Raw genomic sequence first — 18,631 nt, 5'->3', positions numbered from 1 at the left:
TGTTTACCTATCCATGGTGTTGACAAAAGTAATTGAAATTGCAGGAATAAAAATTAAATGCAGTGCCCACAATAGAGATGTGGCTCAGGCAACTGGGTGAAGTTGGGCTGGAATTCAGAATAGACGTCCTCTGGTCTGTAATGAGACTTGGGGATGATGCTGTAAGTGAATAGATCCATTTCTAACCCTCCTATTAAAATCTGAGTACATTACATATACATGGGAACAATATTGTTCACAATTCCAATGATTAATAATCCCAATGTTATTGAATTGTCATTATAATCATCAATGTTCTCATTTTTATAAAAAAAATAAATAAATCAATAAACGTCTTTTAAGGATTACCACTTTAATCACACCAGAACAAGGACGGATGTAATGCCCAACACCTCCTTTACAGCATCTTTCAACAACGGGCCTTCCTGACGCGCCAAACTCTTCCACTCAAAGTGAATCTGAGAGACAACACAAGCTCAGATCTCTGTCAGATTGGAGACCGTGGCCTTTTGAACGGAGCAAAAACATGAGAAAAGCCCAAGATCAAATTCATTCTTATTGTCACATAAAGGCAGCAACGCGCGTGTTATCGGGTCGCCTCACTCGAGAGTTGGGATCAAGTTGTAGTGCAGAGCGTCAGTACTTGAAAAGGCTGCGACGCCGTATCGATGGTGGCAATCAGATGGTTTTGTCAGAGAGAGAGCGCGAGAGAGAGAGCGAGAGAGAGAGAGCGAGAGACTGGGGTAGAGAACGATCGATGAGTCCCAGATGGTGACCAATTATATGATGTGGAGAGAGAGAGGGCTTTTAACACCTCAGAAATAAAGACCTTCAAGCCGGCTGCTTTTTCTCACTTATTCCATTTTCCTAAGTAATTGTGACGCATTTTATTCTCCGGCTTTAAACCACTGTTTGTCAACAGCTCGCTCGGTACCCCGTGAATATGTTTCATTTTTCACCTCAATTGCATAAATAATGGAAACAAGCTCTTAGCTCTAATGTTGCAAGATCCAAATTGCAAGGTTGCACTAAAGGTTCCAGTCAGTAATAAAGGAGACGCTCTGGAGTGTCTGTTTGATGCTCTGTGGTCATCAGAACAAGCTGAGGTTTCATACTCAAAGTGAGAGAGGTTCCTAATGCACAGTGAGCGAGCGAGGATCCATGAATTGACGGACTGACGGACTCCAGTCTTTTTAGAACTTCCAGAAACCTTTTTCTTTTTTTAAAATCTTTACACTATCCTCGGCGTCAGCAGCAGTGGGAAAAGGGTTCTGGAAAAGTGGGGTAATCTACCGTTGGCTACAGTGTTGAAGTTGTTGGGATGACATCGCTAAAAGAGAAGGTCCTTGGCCTGTGTGTCTCCTTGGAGACCGAGTGGCAGTGGAAGGCTCTACACCCTCCACCCTCCGCTGTCATGGCGTCCTCCCCAGCAGCACGGGGAGCTGGGGAGCAGCGAAATGAGAGGCTTGAAACGATCCACACAAAGGTCATGAGGATAAAAGCTGGTGGCAGAGGCACTTGAGTTTTTGTGTGACTCCACGCCATGTGGACCGCTGCCTGAGGCAGGGAGTGGGTCTTACCTGGTTTTGACCTCCCCTTGAGGTCAGGGAAAAAAGGCCTTATGTTGCTAGGAAGCGTAAGTCCCCAAGGCGTGGAGAAAAGAAAGTACGACAGAAGGGGATTGGTTCTCGGAGTGTGGAGCCAGGGAAGTGGTGAGAGGAATCAGACATCAGTGTCTAGGATTACCTGCTGGTTCCTGTCACTGCAGGCGCCAGATCTCCAGAGCGTCTCCTTTATTTCCCTGATGGCTAGTCTCTTTGTTGTTGAAAGAGGAAGTAAGGAAATAACAGCAAAACACATTTTCTCCCCAGACTGTGGCGTTGAATTCATCGGGCCAGTGACGGAGGAGGAGGCCACTTGGCCAAGACGTTGTGGAGCCTTAACCTCCAGCCATATATGATGAATTTGCTGAATCAAATGGCCGCTTAGTAATGGACAAACCACGGCGGAGAGGGAGAAAAACTGAGGTAGTGACAAGGGAGTACCAAGACCTGGAAAGTATGGGAAGTATGGCTCAGAGTCCCTTCGAAGCATTTTGTGCAGATGTGAACGCACAATAAACTGTGAAGTTCAGCCAGACGGGTAAATAAGTTGCTTTTCCGGTAATTAGAATGTGTTTTTCACACCAGTAAGATCTTGGGTGACTTAGAAACAGGAAACTAATGCCATCCATCTACAGAAAGTGCAGCATGCGCTGTCTCTGCCTCAAAGCTACTTAAAGCTAATGGCTTATATCGCCGAGGTTTCTCCATCGAGTGTTTTTAGACGCTCATTTGTGCCAGCTGCCACCCTGCGCTGTGAGGGCTCAGTTATTATCCGCCCAGCCGTGCTACCCCACCGCTGACAGCTCCTCTACTGCCAGGGGAACGGTCATTTGGATTCCTCTCATCCCAACGAGCGTGGCAGACCAATGGGAGGCTGCCGTTGTTCTAGGAGGCGGGTTCGTTGGCGAGGCAGTATGGCGCCCGCCGCATTTCGGAACAATGGCGGCTCCCGAAGACGATGGTGCCGATGCAGCTCTAGCATCAGTTTTTGCTGGAATAGATGTTATAACATGTTATAACAGCAATAAAACACCAACTCAAGTGTGCACTGTGGGTTTGATCGGAGGAAAAGACGCTTTTGCTGTTCTACCGACTGGATTCATAAAGAGCTTGATTTATCAGCGTGCCCATATGATGTTATGATGTTCCCCAACAAGAATCATATTTACAGCAGATATATATATATATATATATATATATGTATGGCAGTTCCGCCTACCACACACCACCCGAATGGCATTTTCGGGGCCCTCTGGCACAGACACAGATGAAGGAGATAAAACATGTCAGTTTATTGTAAATAGTGGGCAAGGTGGAACAAGCCCGGAGCAGATGAACAGCATGTGGGGATGGGGGCTTTACATGTTGCTTGTTGATTATTCTAATGAGCAACAGGCATACAGCCACACTGATCCTGGGCGCAATTACCTAGACCCAAGACATGTGTGGCCGCTCAAACCACACCACTCCCACACCACAATCGTTATATCGGTATATTTTTCGGAATCACGACTTGATTAAAAGCAAATGCAATTGCATCAAAGAAATATATTTCAAAATATATTCAAAAATGGTAATTGAAATCATGAGTCAGCAAGTATGTCAGAATGTGGGTGAGATGTTACTTGAACATTTATACTTGTTTTTATACATTACATTACATTACATTACATTTAGCAGACGCTTTTATCCAAAGCGACTTACAATTGTTCAAACACCGACGGACGCAGCCATCAGGAGCAATTAGGGGTTAAGTGTCTTGGTTATTATTTATTTTCGTGATTTGATGTTTGTTTAGTGCCATGGTTTACTATTAACATCAATCGTCAGGCACTTTAGGTTAAATCAGACCACGGACACAAACGTTAATTCACGTTTTGTTACAGAAATGATAAATCAGTGTTCTTAAGTTTCTCTGTTCAATCGGCGTTGACTCACCAGCCAAGGACTATACCGTGTATGTATATGAAAGTTGGTTTATTAATTGATTATATTCGTTAAGTTAAACTATTTGTATTTTCATTTTCTTTAATATTAAACATGTTAAAGCTTTAGATGGTAAATAAAACGTTAACTTAAGTGTGTTTATCTGATTACTAGAGTAATTCATTTGATTGCTCTGTACTTACCTGATGTGAGAGCTGCAAAATTGATTGTCTGGGAAAGCTCCATTTAAGGAGTAATTTAAAGGGGGGAGGGAGGTAGGTTGCACAAGCATAGGTCACATGCTGTTTGATGCTCAGTTTTGTAAAGAACCTTTGTTTTCTTTTGTTATCCTATGTAAATATTTTTGAATCTGCACCTTTGTTTTCTTTTCACTTGACTTCGCCTTAGTCTGCTTCCGACTACCCATTTTCAATCCGGAGAGATGAGAGCTGTATGTGTTATCGCAAATGTCTGAATCAGTTGGACCGGACATTAACCGGACTTTACCCAGCCAGCACCCGAGTACAAAGTCGTAGCATTATGTCCGATTGAGTGGTATGTGTGAACAGAACAGGTCATTGTCTAGAGCATTCACAGCAAGTGCACCAGTTACTTACCTTTTTATAGAGCGTAGCTATTTCGTACTCCTTTCTGCTTTCCTTTATATTCCCTTCCACTCTTTCATTTATATTGCGGATACCTCCAAATAGATCAACGGCAAAAAAGATAAGTCAGTAGCCTTGTCCGCCATCTTCGGTGTGCTAAAACTCTGCAGGGTCTTGCGTCATTGCGTCACGCCCTTCCTCCTGCACGCTCTACCCAGGCCCTCTTCTAAACCAAATGGAGTATTTCCAGGTAGTGTAATCGCGTCTGACACGGACAATCTCCGGTTGTGTGCTACACGTGTGAAAGGGAACAAACATACAACAAACAAACAAGAAAGGGCTCCCAACCTCATTTTCCGGACAAACATATAAACATAGAATGGAGGAGGGATCTCGAAGGCCCCTGGAGAGATGCCCCCCTAATGGGGTCCTGACACGGGTGGTGATGGAGCCGCTGAGGGCGTCCGAGGGAAGCCAACTGGGCTGCCACTGGGCGGAGGTGGAGTGGAGGTGGGGAGCTTGAGCGTGGCATCTGAAATGACAGAGAGAGAGAGAGAAGAGAGCAAGCGGATATGTGTAAATACCGGCAGAGATTGGCTCCCCCAGGGTGGTGGTGCGCTCTGACTGGATGGCTCCACGCCGGAGCTGATGAGTGCCACCTGCTGACGATTACGTAGGCTTCCTGCCTGAACTTGCGATAAATCTCCATTTGTCGACACTCTGGTTGAACTATCCTACAAAGTAATATATCCAAAAAATAAATCGAATTCTGGAAATTTGAAAGTTGGTGACATGCTATTCAGCGCAGTCACTAACGTCATTATCTAAGATGAAAATGTTCAATTACCTGTGTGAGCAGCTCCCACGGTGTCTCAAACATTAAGTTACACACAACGGGCTGATTATTCTCCACCCGCAAACCTCTCGGCGAATCCTCCGCTGGCAGCAACGGCATCTGAATCTGCAGCTTCTGATTTGGGAGGAAAACATAATGATATTATGCTAATGCACTGATATTGCTGGATTGACATTTCTCCTGATTGGGATTAGTGCTCCTATCCATTTTCCCGCCTACGCAGCGCTGGCTCTGGGTCGTTCTGTCGCCAGAACATGCTTTTAACAGCACTGGTGTCAGACATAATTTGTGGTTTTACTCAAGTGGGCTTGTTTCAACGCAATTAATTTATTTTCTTTGTATAATTAACACATGCCCTGAGCTATCTGCTTCTTCTTGGGGTATAATACCTCGCTTCCCGCTTGATCATTGCCTAATTGAGTAATCTAGTAGAATGCGGGTCCTGGGTTGGAGACCCAGGGAGGTGATTCCCAGGAAATACTGAAGCATTAAGCAAAATTAGGACTTTTTTTCACAACCTCTGGAAACGAGTAATGATGAAGATTTGTCATTTGCATCGAGATCACTTGTACCGCAAGGAACCCAGCACCGCTTATTTTCATGCTGAAGAAGTAACTTGCTTTTCCCTAAACATCTCATTACCCTCCCATAGCTGGTGCAGCTTTTACACTTATGGGCTCCTGGGACTTCACGGAGCAATCAACACTTGTACACTGCTACGCAATGTTGGAATACTGCATGGAAGGGATGCTAGACAGTGATGTTTTTGCCACTGAAATTCTGGTGGGGCAACTTGCTGATAAAGGCATATCACCTCTGAAATTATTTTTCAGCGTCATCTGACACAGCAGATGTTTTGTGTTCCAATATACATTATTATTTCAACATTTGGTTCGAGACCACGGTGCAGACTTCGATTGGGTGCAATGGCCCCCCCTAAATTCTGACTTTATTTTAAAGATTTAATTTCCAATACAAAGTCGAAATTCCGAGTTTATTATCAAAACACGTATTTTTCTTATTTTTATCACATGCCCCGAATGCTCTTCCCTATATAATAACCTTAATTTTCACTATTTTTTTCTAACTTTTCATCATATATTTTCAAAAATAACATGTATGGGAATCTTTATTAATTCATTTTTCATGACAACTGTCATTGCATTCAGTAAAAAAAAGGGTTTGAGCAGAGCTGTCCATGGTCCTTAAGTTTTTCAGACACTGCAGGAGCAGTGTCGGACGGAGGCTGTGGTTCAATGCCGATTTTAACAATTATTGCTATTCCCAATATATCTTTTAGGTTTTTTTGTTCGTTTTTTTTATCTTTTGGGTTTAATAGGAATTACTTAACCGGTTTTGTCGATGTTTGTAACCCATTTTTGTACAATATTATTCAAAGTTTTAACAAGTTGCTTTTGGAGTGTGTTTTGAAAACCACCAGAGACTGCTTGTTCCGCTAACTTCAGATGCTGCAAAGTCTGGGGGTGACACCCCTTATTAATGCACTTCAGTTACCACCAGCTCTCTGCAGACTGTAACAATTTCACTCCAACCACTTGTGGCTATTAGCGCCGGTGTTTGTCAATTGGAAGTTTTTTGCCATGAGGCTCATTTGCTTAGAAAGGGGCCAATTTTATGCTAAAGTATGCATAATACCTAATTTAAATATGTGCAAATAGCACCGGAGCACTAAGACTTTGCTTGGCAGCGCAGTTTCACCATTTGCAGCTGCTTTGTGAATTAGACGCTTTCTTTTTGACGTATTTGCAGAGGTTTAGCGGCAGCAAAAGCTGTGCAATCCCTTTGTGAATTCACCCCTAAGTTTCTCCCTGTCTTGTTTTCCCTTACCTTATCTCATCTTACCTTACTTTATGTTATTACTTTTCCGTATCTTGCCTACCTTACCTTATCTTGCCTCACCTTTCCCTACCTTACCACTCTTTTGTATCCTTACCTTATCTTATCTCACTTCACATTAGCTCACCATAGATGAGTTAAGCTTATCTCACCTGATCTTGCCCCAAATTACCCTATTTTACATTATCTCACCGGATTGTACTTAATCTTGCCTTAGCTTACCTTACATTATCTTACCTAACCTAGTAAGTAAGTAGTAAGCTAACCTTAGGTTCCTTACCTTTCATTATCTCCCCTCACCTTATATTGCCTTAGCTTTGTTTGGCTTATATCAATTTATCTTACCTTATCATATCTTACATTATCTTGCCATATCTGACATTATCATATCACATCATAACATTACCTTACCTTGTTTTACCTTACCTCCTCACCTTATCTTTCTTACCTTATCTCAAAGTATCTGTATCCAACCTCACCTTACCTTATATTGCCTGACATTTTCTTTTCTTACCTCACCTTATCTCATCTCACCTTTCCTTACCTGAGCTTTCTTTACCTTGTTTTACCTCACCTCACACGACCTTTTCAATCTTAGCGTACCTCTTCTTACCTTTTTGCCTTACCTTTTGTTACCTTATCGTATTACCTTACTGTACCTTACCATACATTATCATATTCACTAATCAATGGATGTGTTGCTTGTCTCCCCACACCTGCAGGTATACAGAAGTTTGTGTCTGACGGGGAACATCTGGAGCTGAGAGGCATCACCAAAGAGCAGTCGGGATCCTACGAATGCATCGCCTCCAATGACATCTCCGCCCCAGACACCACCACAGTGCACGTCACCGTCAACTGTAAGCACCGTGACAACAGCCGTCCAGCCGGGGCTGCGGGCCAAAGCGAGACGTAACACCGAACAGCGGCGGTGGCGTGTGCTCAGCAAAGGCGTTTTGTTCATCTGACATGCTCAAATACACAAAGATGATCCACAGTCATATCTAATAGTCGTCCTGCCTTTGACAGCCAAAGGGGAGAAGACTCAGACACCTTGTCTGCTCTTGCTATTGTTGCCGTTGTGTTGTCATGTTAAATAACACAGCATGCCACGCATTGCGTGTTGCAAACCTCTGTGTTGTTTTAAGTTATTTTTGTGATCTGTTTCAACAGACCCTCCCTTCATTTCCAAGGCGAGAAGTACAGGTACACCTGTCGGACAGAAGGGAGTTCTCCAGTGTGAAGCGTCCGCTGTACCGAGAGCAGATTTTGAGTGGTACAAAGAAGACCGCAGGCAAGTCCCTCTTCTTATCTGTCGGTATTACGGACACACAATGAAAAGTCCTGTGCCAGCGATGCACTTCCAACGGATCTGTAGCTCACTTCCAAACAGAAAGCCTGACAGGAGAGTCAGAAAAGAAGATCATTTTTTCGGATCAGCCCTTGATGCACCCCTTTTAAGGGATGAAGTGAGCCGACATCCGAATAGCGGCGTGACCTTTACCTTCAATAAATGTTTTCAAAGTCAAATGAAAATAACGGCTGAATAAATGAATGAAAACCCGACTTCATTTCATTTTTCCGACGCAGGTCGCTTGTGTCAGCGGGGTGCTCTGCTTAAAGCATTGTAGAAGATGTAGAGAGTATATAATGCAGTGTTTTTCCATCTCAAGGCTGAGGAACGCCGGGACGCGAGATGAGGAATGGTTGGATGTTCATGAACGGCCCCCCAAGGCAGTAAGACGATCTGGGTAGGGGGCATGTTAGGCTGTGAAATGGTCCTTGACGGTGACAGCAGCATAGCGTCTCTGGTGTCAGTCCCTGAGAAACGGAATAAAAAATCTGATTTAAAGAACAACAATAGATGGAAATCGCTGATTTAACCTATTGCATTTGCGAAAGCCCGGAACACCGATAAAACAGAAAAGCCCGGGAATAGTGAATGGCAAAAGATAAAGGTATATTGATTCGTAGAATAGGGCGCAATAGCACAGCCACTTCGGTGGACCAATGAGCTTTATTCGTGCTTGATGGCGAGAAAAGGCTTTATACAATTTGTCTAGTGTTCGCTGTAATATTGCCCCAGAAATAATAGCTATTTTCCCTCTCCTTCCATGTGGGTGTAATGTCTTTATAGCCCACGCCACGAGATAGAACCACGGAGGTCCTAATGGATGCAGCATGAATCTCCGCAACGTAGCGTTGAGGCTAAATGGTAAAATGTGTTGAAAATGCTTCTCCCGTCTTGTGTCTTTCTCACAGGCTCTTCAATGGACTCAACGGGGTCAAGATAGAGAACCAGGGTAAACAATCCATGCTGGTGTTTTTTAACGTGTCAGAAGAAGACTATGGGAACTACACCTGCGTGGCCGTCAACACCATGGGCATCACCAACGCCAGTATAGTCCTTTTCGGTAAGACTCCAGAATGCAAAATGTATAATATGTATGTAATGTATAATAAAATGAACAAAATGGACTTAATACATGTAATTCCTGTCCGGGTGTTATTATTGTATTTTGTGGTCCGAGGCACTTTGCACCAAGATTGGCCACTTTGGTAATTTTTAAGCTATTAAATGTAATTTTTTACTGTTATTTCTCGCTGAAATTCCAAAAGCTTGAGCCGCACGCCGTGAGTCAAGGCTCTAATCTTGTTTATCAAGTCGAAAAGTTGTCTCTTGTGACGACTTCACTCTTGTGCCAGAGTGACTCCTGACCCCGGCGTCGAGTAAAAGATTTGAGGTTCGGAATCAGAATATGTTTAGTTCGGCAAGTACATTTTCACGTACCAGGAATTTGTTGTGATGAAGATTGGTGCCTTGCCGAACAACTCATTTGCATTTAACAAAAATTTGCAGTCTGATAAAATTAAACAAGACAAGCCAAATGTACAAAAACAAAGCCACATTCCCAAAGAAAAGGAAAAATCCAAATATACAAAATATTCCAAATATAGAAAAAAAATCAATACTATGCACAAGAAACCACGTTGTTAATGCTAATGTCAGAGCCGATAGTAATGCATGAATTTCAAATACTAACCATGCCACCCCCACGCTCCCCCATCGCCCATTTCGAGGCAAATTGAAGGAGGCAGAAGGTTGTGGGATGGGACGGCGGTGACCCTTTAAAAAAACATCATTAATAACAACATCACATCGTTCACACGGAATATTTTCCTCCGCAGGTCCCGGCGCCATGCACGACGTCAACAGGGTGGCCGTGTTGCCGTTCTGCTCCCAGTGGCTCCTGCTGACTCTGAGCTTACTGCATCTACTCAAGTTCTGATCCCCCCTGCGCTCCCCTCGGCACCAACAGACTATTAGTCCGATGAGTGGAGAGAGAGCGTCCCCGAGCGTCGCTGGTTCGCCCTCTTACTCTCTTCGTGCTTTAGTTTTCCTCCGGCTCCGCTCGGCTCCGGAAGAGACGCCCGGTCTTTTTTTTGGGGGGGGTGGTATCAATCATGCACTAATTGACGACGGCAGAACCTCGAGTTAGCATTTCCCCCGACCTTTTTTGTTTGTAAAATGGGAAGAAAAAACGAGAGAAAAAAAACAAACAAAAAAAAGTTAATGTAAATGTGGATAGTTGACTGTTTTTTGCCCAATATTGAAGTGTACATTAAGATTACTAGTGTGTCACGTCCTGTTCAATCTGTACAATGCCATAGGAGTTTTTCTTTTCTTTTTTTTTTGAGTAAAACGAGAAAAATGGCGTTAAAAAAAAAAAAAAAAAAAAAAAATGCAACGTGATTGTTGAACTTTACTGTATTTTTACAGTTGTATGCAACACAAAAATGAAAGCATTGTGTATGAACAAGTCGGAAAAAAAGAACAATTTCTCAGGCCACGCCCTCCATCCTGGCTCATCCTCAGTTCTGAGAAGTCTCCCCTCGGGTGTGTGTGTGTGTGTGTGTGTGTGTGTGTGTGTGTGTGTGTGTGCGTGTGCGTGTGCGTGTGCGTGTGTGCGTGTGTGTGTGTGTGTGTGGGTGTGTATAGAGCGTGTACAAAGCGTGTACAGAGAATCTACAGTGGTTTGTTTTCAAAATGACTATCCTGTACTTTACTTAAAACCTGCTACGTTTGTACCTCCTCCTATAATGAAGCATAGTAGCAGCTATCTTTTAACTATTTGTGTAATATATGTGTCACTTGGGCTATGACCGCCATGGCAACGATTTTGAACGAACTCCCGCGATGCAATTGGGAAACCGTAACTCCCCGAACGCAGAATTTCCGTTTATTGAACTAGTCGACGGTTTATCCCCCAACTAAGCCGCTGTTATGCTGCCGGCGAGCTCGGAATGGATGCTGTAGTGCCCCCTGGGAGCCGCAGGGCGTCAAGCTCGAGCTCACTTGCTGTAAGTCACAGAAATTCTTTAGAGCCACCCACCCCGTGATTAAAGTCCTTCATTATACGTTTATGGCGTTTGTAATATGCGATAGACGCCGCATACAGAGGCTTTTTGACAGGGAGCTTAACACTAGCGTAGTCACAGCCAAGCATTTTTAAAGGGGACCTGTTGTACTCCTTTTTACACAAGTTAATCTAGGTCTCTGAGGTCCCCTGAACGTATGGGGTTTGAGCTTTACTCCGGGTTGCGTTGTATTTACTCCGTAACTTTTACAGATTTCACATTATCACTCCACCAAAATCTGTCTCTGAACAAATTTGAGGCGAGAAATAAGCAACCCGGTGGCTGAATCTTCACTCCCATTAGATCTACGAGGCCTCATTTAAATGTTAGTTCCCACTTACGCGTGGCGGGGACGCGGACGCCGCACTGGGAAGCACCGGAACTCTCGCACGCGGGGCTTTTAAGTTTCATGCAGGCGTCTGAAAATCAAATCAAACAAAACGGATAAAACAAGTGCGTCTACAATAACGTATAAAGAAATGCGTGACTACCCGACGTCAGCTCGTGCGGGGAGTCGAAAAAGAGGGTTGGAAACCGATGCGTTCGGAGCGGTCGGAGGCCTGAGCATTTTTCTCACAGCGATTAGTTTGCCTCATTATATGAACATCCCACATTGTAACATTATTTATGTGACAGAAAACAGTAAAATGCATAATAGGTCCCCTTTAACATCAGACAACACGCTTTGTATTTCAAACAACCTTATTATTTTGCTGTGTATGGGTGAGGTGAATAATGAACTTGGTTTAAATACAGCGAAACGAATCCAGAACTGGCGAAGGAAAGCTTTCCTCTCTACACTGCAAACCACCCCTCCAAACTACCCTTTTAGAGGCAAGCCGCAATGAAAAAGAAAAGCCGAACCAACTCTGTTGAATTGGTCACCGGCGCAAAGCTTTTGTCTCGGATGTTATGAATGTGCTATCGATTGTTTTGGGTTGTTGTTTTTTTTTGTTGGTTGTTTTTTTTACACGTTTACAGACGTCGTTCCCCATTTGAGCCGCGCGGCTGCACAACACCGCCGCAACAGCACCGCCCCGATCACAGCTACGTCCTCCTAATGTATGTGAATGTATGTGACCAGACGGTTTCCAGCTGGGTGTCCCGAGTCCCGACAGTAAAACCCTAAAATGTCCCGGTTTTCAACATTCACTACCCAATTGTCCCGGTTTTCAGCACAAATAAGATAGTGATAATAATATTATACTTGTTTTCAGCGCTTACATATATTATATACTGTATACACGCAAGCAGAAAAGAGTGTGCACAAAGATCCCACGAGAAGTGGGCGTCGTCATCAACACGCCCACTCGTTCGCTGCAAATTGTGTGCTTTCAGCGGTGTGTGTGTGTGTGTGTGTGTGTGTGTATGTGTGTGTGTGTGTGCGTGTGCGTGTGCGTGTGTGCGTGTGTGTGTGTGTGTGTGTGTGCGTAGGGCCGGCGCTTCCTATATGCGACTCCGCTGCGCGTCCCCTTGCCTCTCCGTTACCTTATTGAACGAAACAAAAAAAGCACCATGCGTAACAGGGACGCTCTCTCAATCACCCTCTTTAACCCCCCCCCACCCCCTGCAAACAGAGTGCTGAACGTGCGGTGCATTTAAGGTCCCAGTTGCCGGGTTTCAAAATGTGGGCACCCTGTCCTCATTGGGACGTTGCCTTCGAGAGTAGTCTTGCTTTTTGGATTATTTTTGTTTTCTTTGGCCGTTGTGGGGTTGTGTTTGCCGATGGACTGTTTTCCAGCAGAGAGCGAAACGACTTAGAGCACAAGTGGCTGACGATGCTGATGTTTCGCCGCTCCCGATTGCCTGTATACTTATTGAGTTTCCCCAAAGTGTATTCTAGCTAAATGGGCGGAGGTGAGATCCAGGCGAGTGGAAATGCTTTTGTTGTAATTGCGTCACAATGCATATTTGTAGCGGTGGTGAACCAGTCAGTGGCAGACTATGTAACAGGATGTGATCTAACATTTAAGAGTTTGTGGAAAAAAGAAAAAAAAAAAATGACAATAAAAAAACCCACAGGTGAGACTCTTATTGCCTGTGAAACACTAACGCTAAGGGTGCGTCTAACACCGTTTTATCCCGGACAAATGAAACATGTGATATTGATGTCAACAAGCTTGAGTCATCTTGTTTTAAATCCCTATTAAAGAAAGAAACTACTGGAATATGGATAAGGTGTATTTGTGCGTACGGCGCCTGGAGGAAAAAGTATTAAAGTAATGGATGTCATGAGATGGAGGGATTTTTATTTTGTTCCGTTTTCCTTTTAAGAAAAATAAATCCCACTCCTACTTAATACATAATCTTTGGGACATTTTGAAATTACGCATTTTTTTTTTCACGTGAGTTCATGATGAGGCTGCATCATTGAACTGTACGTCACTCCATATGGGACTCACCGGCGTCTGTCCATCAAGATTTAAAAATTGTAATTGTGGAATGGAAACATTATCGTTTGAAGTCAATATTTGAGTATTTGTCCACAAAATGCAGAATTAAGAGTAAAAATAAAGGCTCGCCATTTCTAACCTTATAAAATATTACAATAGTTATAATAATAATAATAATAATAATTATTATTATTATTCTAACAATAATTTATTGTAAAATAAATAAAATTATAAAAATTATAGATTATATAAATAATTTAACATTAAAATGTCCCATAATTTATAACTAATCATAGCAACAACCTTGCTGAACATTTTACTACTGAGAAACTTACCACTCTCTGACACTTACCACTCTCTCTCTGGGGAAAATGTTTTTTAGCCTTTACCTTTTAATATTCTTTTCAAAGCTGTAAGCTCACAATATGTTATAGCAGAAAACAATTGGCCGAAACTATATAAAATATGGTTTCGGCCAATTGTTTTCTGCTATAAAAATAAATAAATAAATATTATATATATATATATATATATATATATATATATATACACAGTATATATATATATATATATATATATATATATATATATATATATATATATATATATATATATATATATATATATATATATATATATATATACAGTATATGTATATATATATATATATTAAAAATAAAATTTCTAGGGTTTATTACTCTTTTCACAAATAAACTCTTATAGCTACAGCCATGTAAGAGACTAGAAACAGGAATTTGATATGCTTCCTACTGGCGACCTGCTGTAGCCAATGATATAACTGTTATTTCAAACACAAAAAATTACACTTAGCTGCATGGGAATATAATGAGCATTTCCCGTTCTGCCTCCAAGCACAGTGAGGCGCTCCAGCAGGGTATTACATTTCTCAATAGGAAAGTACCCAGTGAGGTTGTTGCTTCGAACAGTCACACCGCTGCATTTCCTCCTCCCTCTCACAAAAGTTGCTTTCTTCTGAAAAGTATTCTGAAGCGAACATTGTAAGGTGACATGAATCATAAGAGTGATTTCTGACACGTGCATAATGGCCGTGAAATGCATTTCAATGCCAGATCAACGCTGAAAAATATCCCGGTTGCCATGATTGACTTATTGCACAGCGTGCTCTATTAATCGGCGGGTCTGACAAAGGAAAGGAAGGTCAGGTAGGAGGTCCTTGAGTCCCTTCTCTCTCTTTTCTTTCAGATACTTAGACTCCCTAAGTTGACTCATTTCCAACTTCCAGGACTACAAATATTTTACCTGCACAATGCATTAGGAATCGTGAAAGCTTTGAGTTCAGTAAATCTTGGCCTCTTCCCAATGCAACCTTGTGTCATTCAAGAGGATAAAAATGTCTAATATACCATATATATATATATATATATATATATATATATATATATATATATATATTCAGTATATATATGGATGGATGGATAATGGATAATGGATAATGTTATAAGTGTGTGAGTTTATCAAAAATGCAAAATGAAAAATATTCCTAGACTCTAACCTTTGAAATTGATTGAGAACGTCTTTGCACTACATTTGAGGTTTCAGTTATGATATGTAATAAGATTATATAGTAACGCCAAACGTTTTACTGTAAAGCATTGGGAAGAAATGGATAAAACATGAAATGAAAACAGGGACTATATAATTTAACATTTATGGACTGCTGTCATTTTATGGACTATATAGTTCTATAAAGTGTGGTTGTTATTTAAAAGCCCTTGTCACTGGCCAAGGTCTCTGGACAAATATATCAGCTAAAACTACCGCCGGGACAAACCGTTCCCGAGAATATAACAGCAAACGTCTTGTCCCAACAGATATACACAGAGGAAACCGGGGCAGAGCTTTTCATTCGTATTATGGGATGCATGATGAGCGGCCTTTCAACACAGCGACCACGAAGAACGACTCCCCCAAGGCTGCTACGCCGCGGCTTCGCTTATTCCTTTATTTTCCTCCTTTTTCGCTCAAATAATGAGACACCGCGAGTCATGTGGTCCGCTGCCTGGACGGATTTCTGAAGCCGGATTCACACCGACCCCGAGAACGCATTAGACAGAACACCTTCTAGTGGCGGGTGATCTGCGTCAGGGTAAAAGGGAGGACATTTATTTATTTTTTTCACTACAACGGAGAGTAGTTTGCTCAGCTGGACAATTTTCCATTTTATAAAGCTTCCTTTATACTGTGTTTGCAACGTGTGAAACAAAAATAAAAAATACACATAATTCACTGATATAAAATAATATTTATTGATAGCGGTGACTTCCAACGTTGAAATTAAGAGCGTCATTATTTTGTCTACGTGATTTGTTTACTTTGTTTTAAGCCCAGTTCCGACAAACAACCTGACTGACGTGACTTCCCTCCATAGTCGCCTCTTGAACTTGCCGCGATTTGAACGCATCAGGGGCCTCGACCGCTCTTTTTGTGTGCGCAATCCTGCAAATGTTCCATAGGAATGAACTTCTTCTTTGTTGTTTTTGTTTGTTGGTTCCCTAGGGAAGCTGTCTTTTCTCTTTTAAAGCTGATGTCTGGATTTTTATTTCCCGATGCTGAAATGATCATTTGTTCATTTGTTGATCCGATCATTTGTTATAAAGTCCGAAGAAAACTTCAAATAAGTACGCTTTTGAGCCATGCATTGAGCAAACACTGTTAGCATGCAACCAGTAACTATCTTTTTTACTGGACACACATGCATGAAATTGGTATTAATCTTCTAGTCTCAATCTGGGAAAGATAGATAAAATATTTCCCCGAAAACTGGAGTATCCCTTTAAAATCACAAAAAAAATAAAAAATAAAAATAAATAAAAACGTTAAAAAATAAATAAAATGACCTATTTGCAAATGACCTATAACTCAATTTTACGTTAGTGATGGAACTGGAGGTTCACTGAATTGAGACGGTCAAGCAGTCGAAGCCGGGGATCTGTTAGTTCAGCACCTTGAATTTATCAAAGGCAGTACATACAATACACAGTATCCAAATGCAGTATAAAGTATATACAATATACAGTATCAAAAGGCAATATAGACAATATTCAGTATCAAAAGCCAGGATAAATACAATATAGGCAGTATATATACAATATATAGCATCAAAAGGCAATATTCAGTATGAAAAGGCAGTATATACAATATACAGTATCAAAAGGCAGTATATGTATACAATATACAGCATTAAAAGTCAATATATATACAATATACAGTACCAAAAGGCAGTATAGACATTATATAGTATCAAAAGGCTGTATATACAATATACAGTGTCAAAAAGCAATATATATACAATATACAGTATTAAAATGCAGTATATACAATTTGTGACCCACCGCAGCAAAACCGCTATCTCACGCATTTCTAATAAGTTGCACCTTTCTTGAAGCTGAGAAACTTTTCTTGAAGGAAAATTCGATTTTTCCAGATTTGTGTTCCTTTGTGGGTTTTTTTTTTTTTTTTATCTCTCAACATATTTTCAAAGCTGAGTTTGATTTGAAAACAGAAGAAAATGTTAAAGCGTGGAATATTCCCATTATACCACATGGGGAAACACAGTTCACTTACCGAGACGCTGAACAGCGCTGAACAACGCCGATTGATCGTTTCCTTTAAAACGAGCGTCCAGGTGAAGATCATTCCTCCATATTCCATGTGATGTGAAGTCACAATGTGAAACCGTTTTGATAGAATTCAACCTTTAAAGAGTACGATTTTTACACACACACGGAGACATTATTGTGAAGGGGGCGTGTACCAACAAAGATGTAACGCTGACGTCACTTCCGTAAACAAGACGAGGATCCTTCAGTTTCACTTGTCTGTGAAAACTTTAATCTCCGTGTTCTTATTGATAAGGAGAAGCGGGTGGAGGAAGATCTAAATCATATTGCGGACCTTCATCTGACCAGTGCGATAGATCCAAGTCAGTGTAAGCAGCGCGTACTGGACTTTTTCGCGATGATTGTCAGTTCTCCGACAGCGATGTTGAATCTGATACCAGCGTTATCCCGGACCCGGAGAACATTTCAAACAGCGGATTTCAACCTGAATGTGACGATGAAACGGGATATTTTCAAGAACCACCCGAGGAGACAGACAATACGCCCGTTGTTGTTACAACGGAAGAAGTTGATGACGTGCTGAAGTCCGTTGAGGTTGGTGATGCAAGTAGCAAAGGACACAATTTTCGAGTTTACCTGAAAATGCAGCCAGGGGTGAAAAGAAATTGAAAAGAGAAGGGGCCCAAAAACAGGCCCAAAACAGATTCTCAGCGTGTAGCTGGGGTTGGGTTGGGGTTAGCCCACATAATAACTCCAAGAACTTTGAAGCAACTTTGAAGATATTTGGCATATGCACATTTATTTATTAAATGATACACAGGCAGGCATACAATATACAGTATCTAAATAGCCGGATTGGTTGGATGGGTGTGTCCAGGGTAGACGTAAACCCGTTCGACATCAAAGTTGTGTTCACTGAGAAAATACAAAATTTAATGCTATTTGCTACAATTTGTAAACATATAGTTTTATTTTTAGTGGGCCCAGCTGCGGAATTCCACCCGTAGCAGCCGTCAACCTGATCGAGGTGATCATGAAGAACATGGAGAACCATTTTTATCTTCAATTATTGAAAGTTATTTCGGTTAGCCTAAGTGTCTGTTGGACTTCCTCCTGGAGTCCTAAACTGACTCTTCTCGCTGCAAAACTAACTAGGACCGTTGTGCTTTATTTGGTCGCGCCAACCCTGGCTTAATCCTGTCTCGCTGAGGAGGATTTACGCAAGACCACATATTTCATTTTGGCAGGGTACACTGTCAGCAGCTGCAGCACATTCTGTTTTATCCGCTTCACAAATTGGTTATCCTACCTGGTTCATTTCCAAATGCACGGCATCAGGTGAGCTCACAGGCACATGAGAGCTCACTTC

At 41.8% G+C, this 18,631-nt stretch overlaps 1 protein-coding gene across 1 annotated transcript in view; it reads left to right on the top strand.

The window, feature by feature from the left end:
* opcml (opioid binding protein/cell adhesion molecule-like) overlaps positions 1–10,145 on the top strand; it is a 143,015-nt gene extending 132,870 nt beyond the window's left edge. The window contains exons 4-7 of the mRNA XM_080014178.1: positions 7,571–7,708; positions 8,022–8,142; positions 9,111–9,262; positions 10,038–10,145. Of these exons, the coding sequence (XP_079870304.1) occupies positions 7,571–7,708; positions 8,022–8,142; positions 9,111–9,262; positions 10,038–10,138 (512 nt within the window). The 3' untranslated portion in view covers positions 10,139–10,145. The remainder of the gene's footprint in view (positions 1–7,570; positions 7,709–8,021; positions 8,143–9,110; positions 9,263–10,037) is intronic.
* The last annotated feature ends 8,486 nt before the right edge of the window (positions 10,146–18,631 follow it).

Source organism: Zeus faber, assembly GCF_960531495.2.
Source record: "Zeus faber genome assembly, chromosome: 14".
NCBI lineage: Eukaryota > Metazoa > Chordata > Actinopteri > Zeiformes > Zeidae > Zeus > Zeus faber.
The sequence above is the reverse complement of the archived record's forward strand: the minus strand, read 5'-3'. Positions and strand labels throughout refer to the sequence as shown.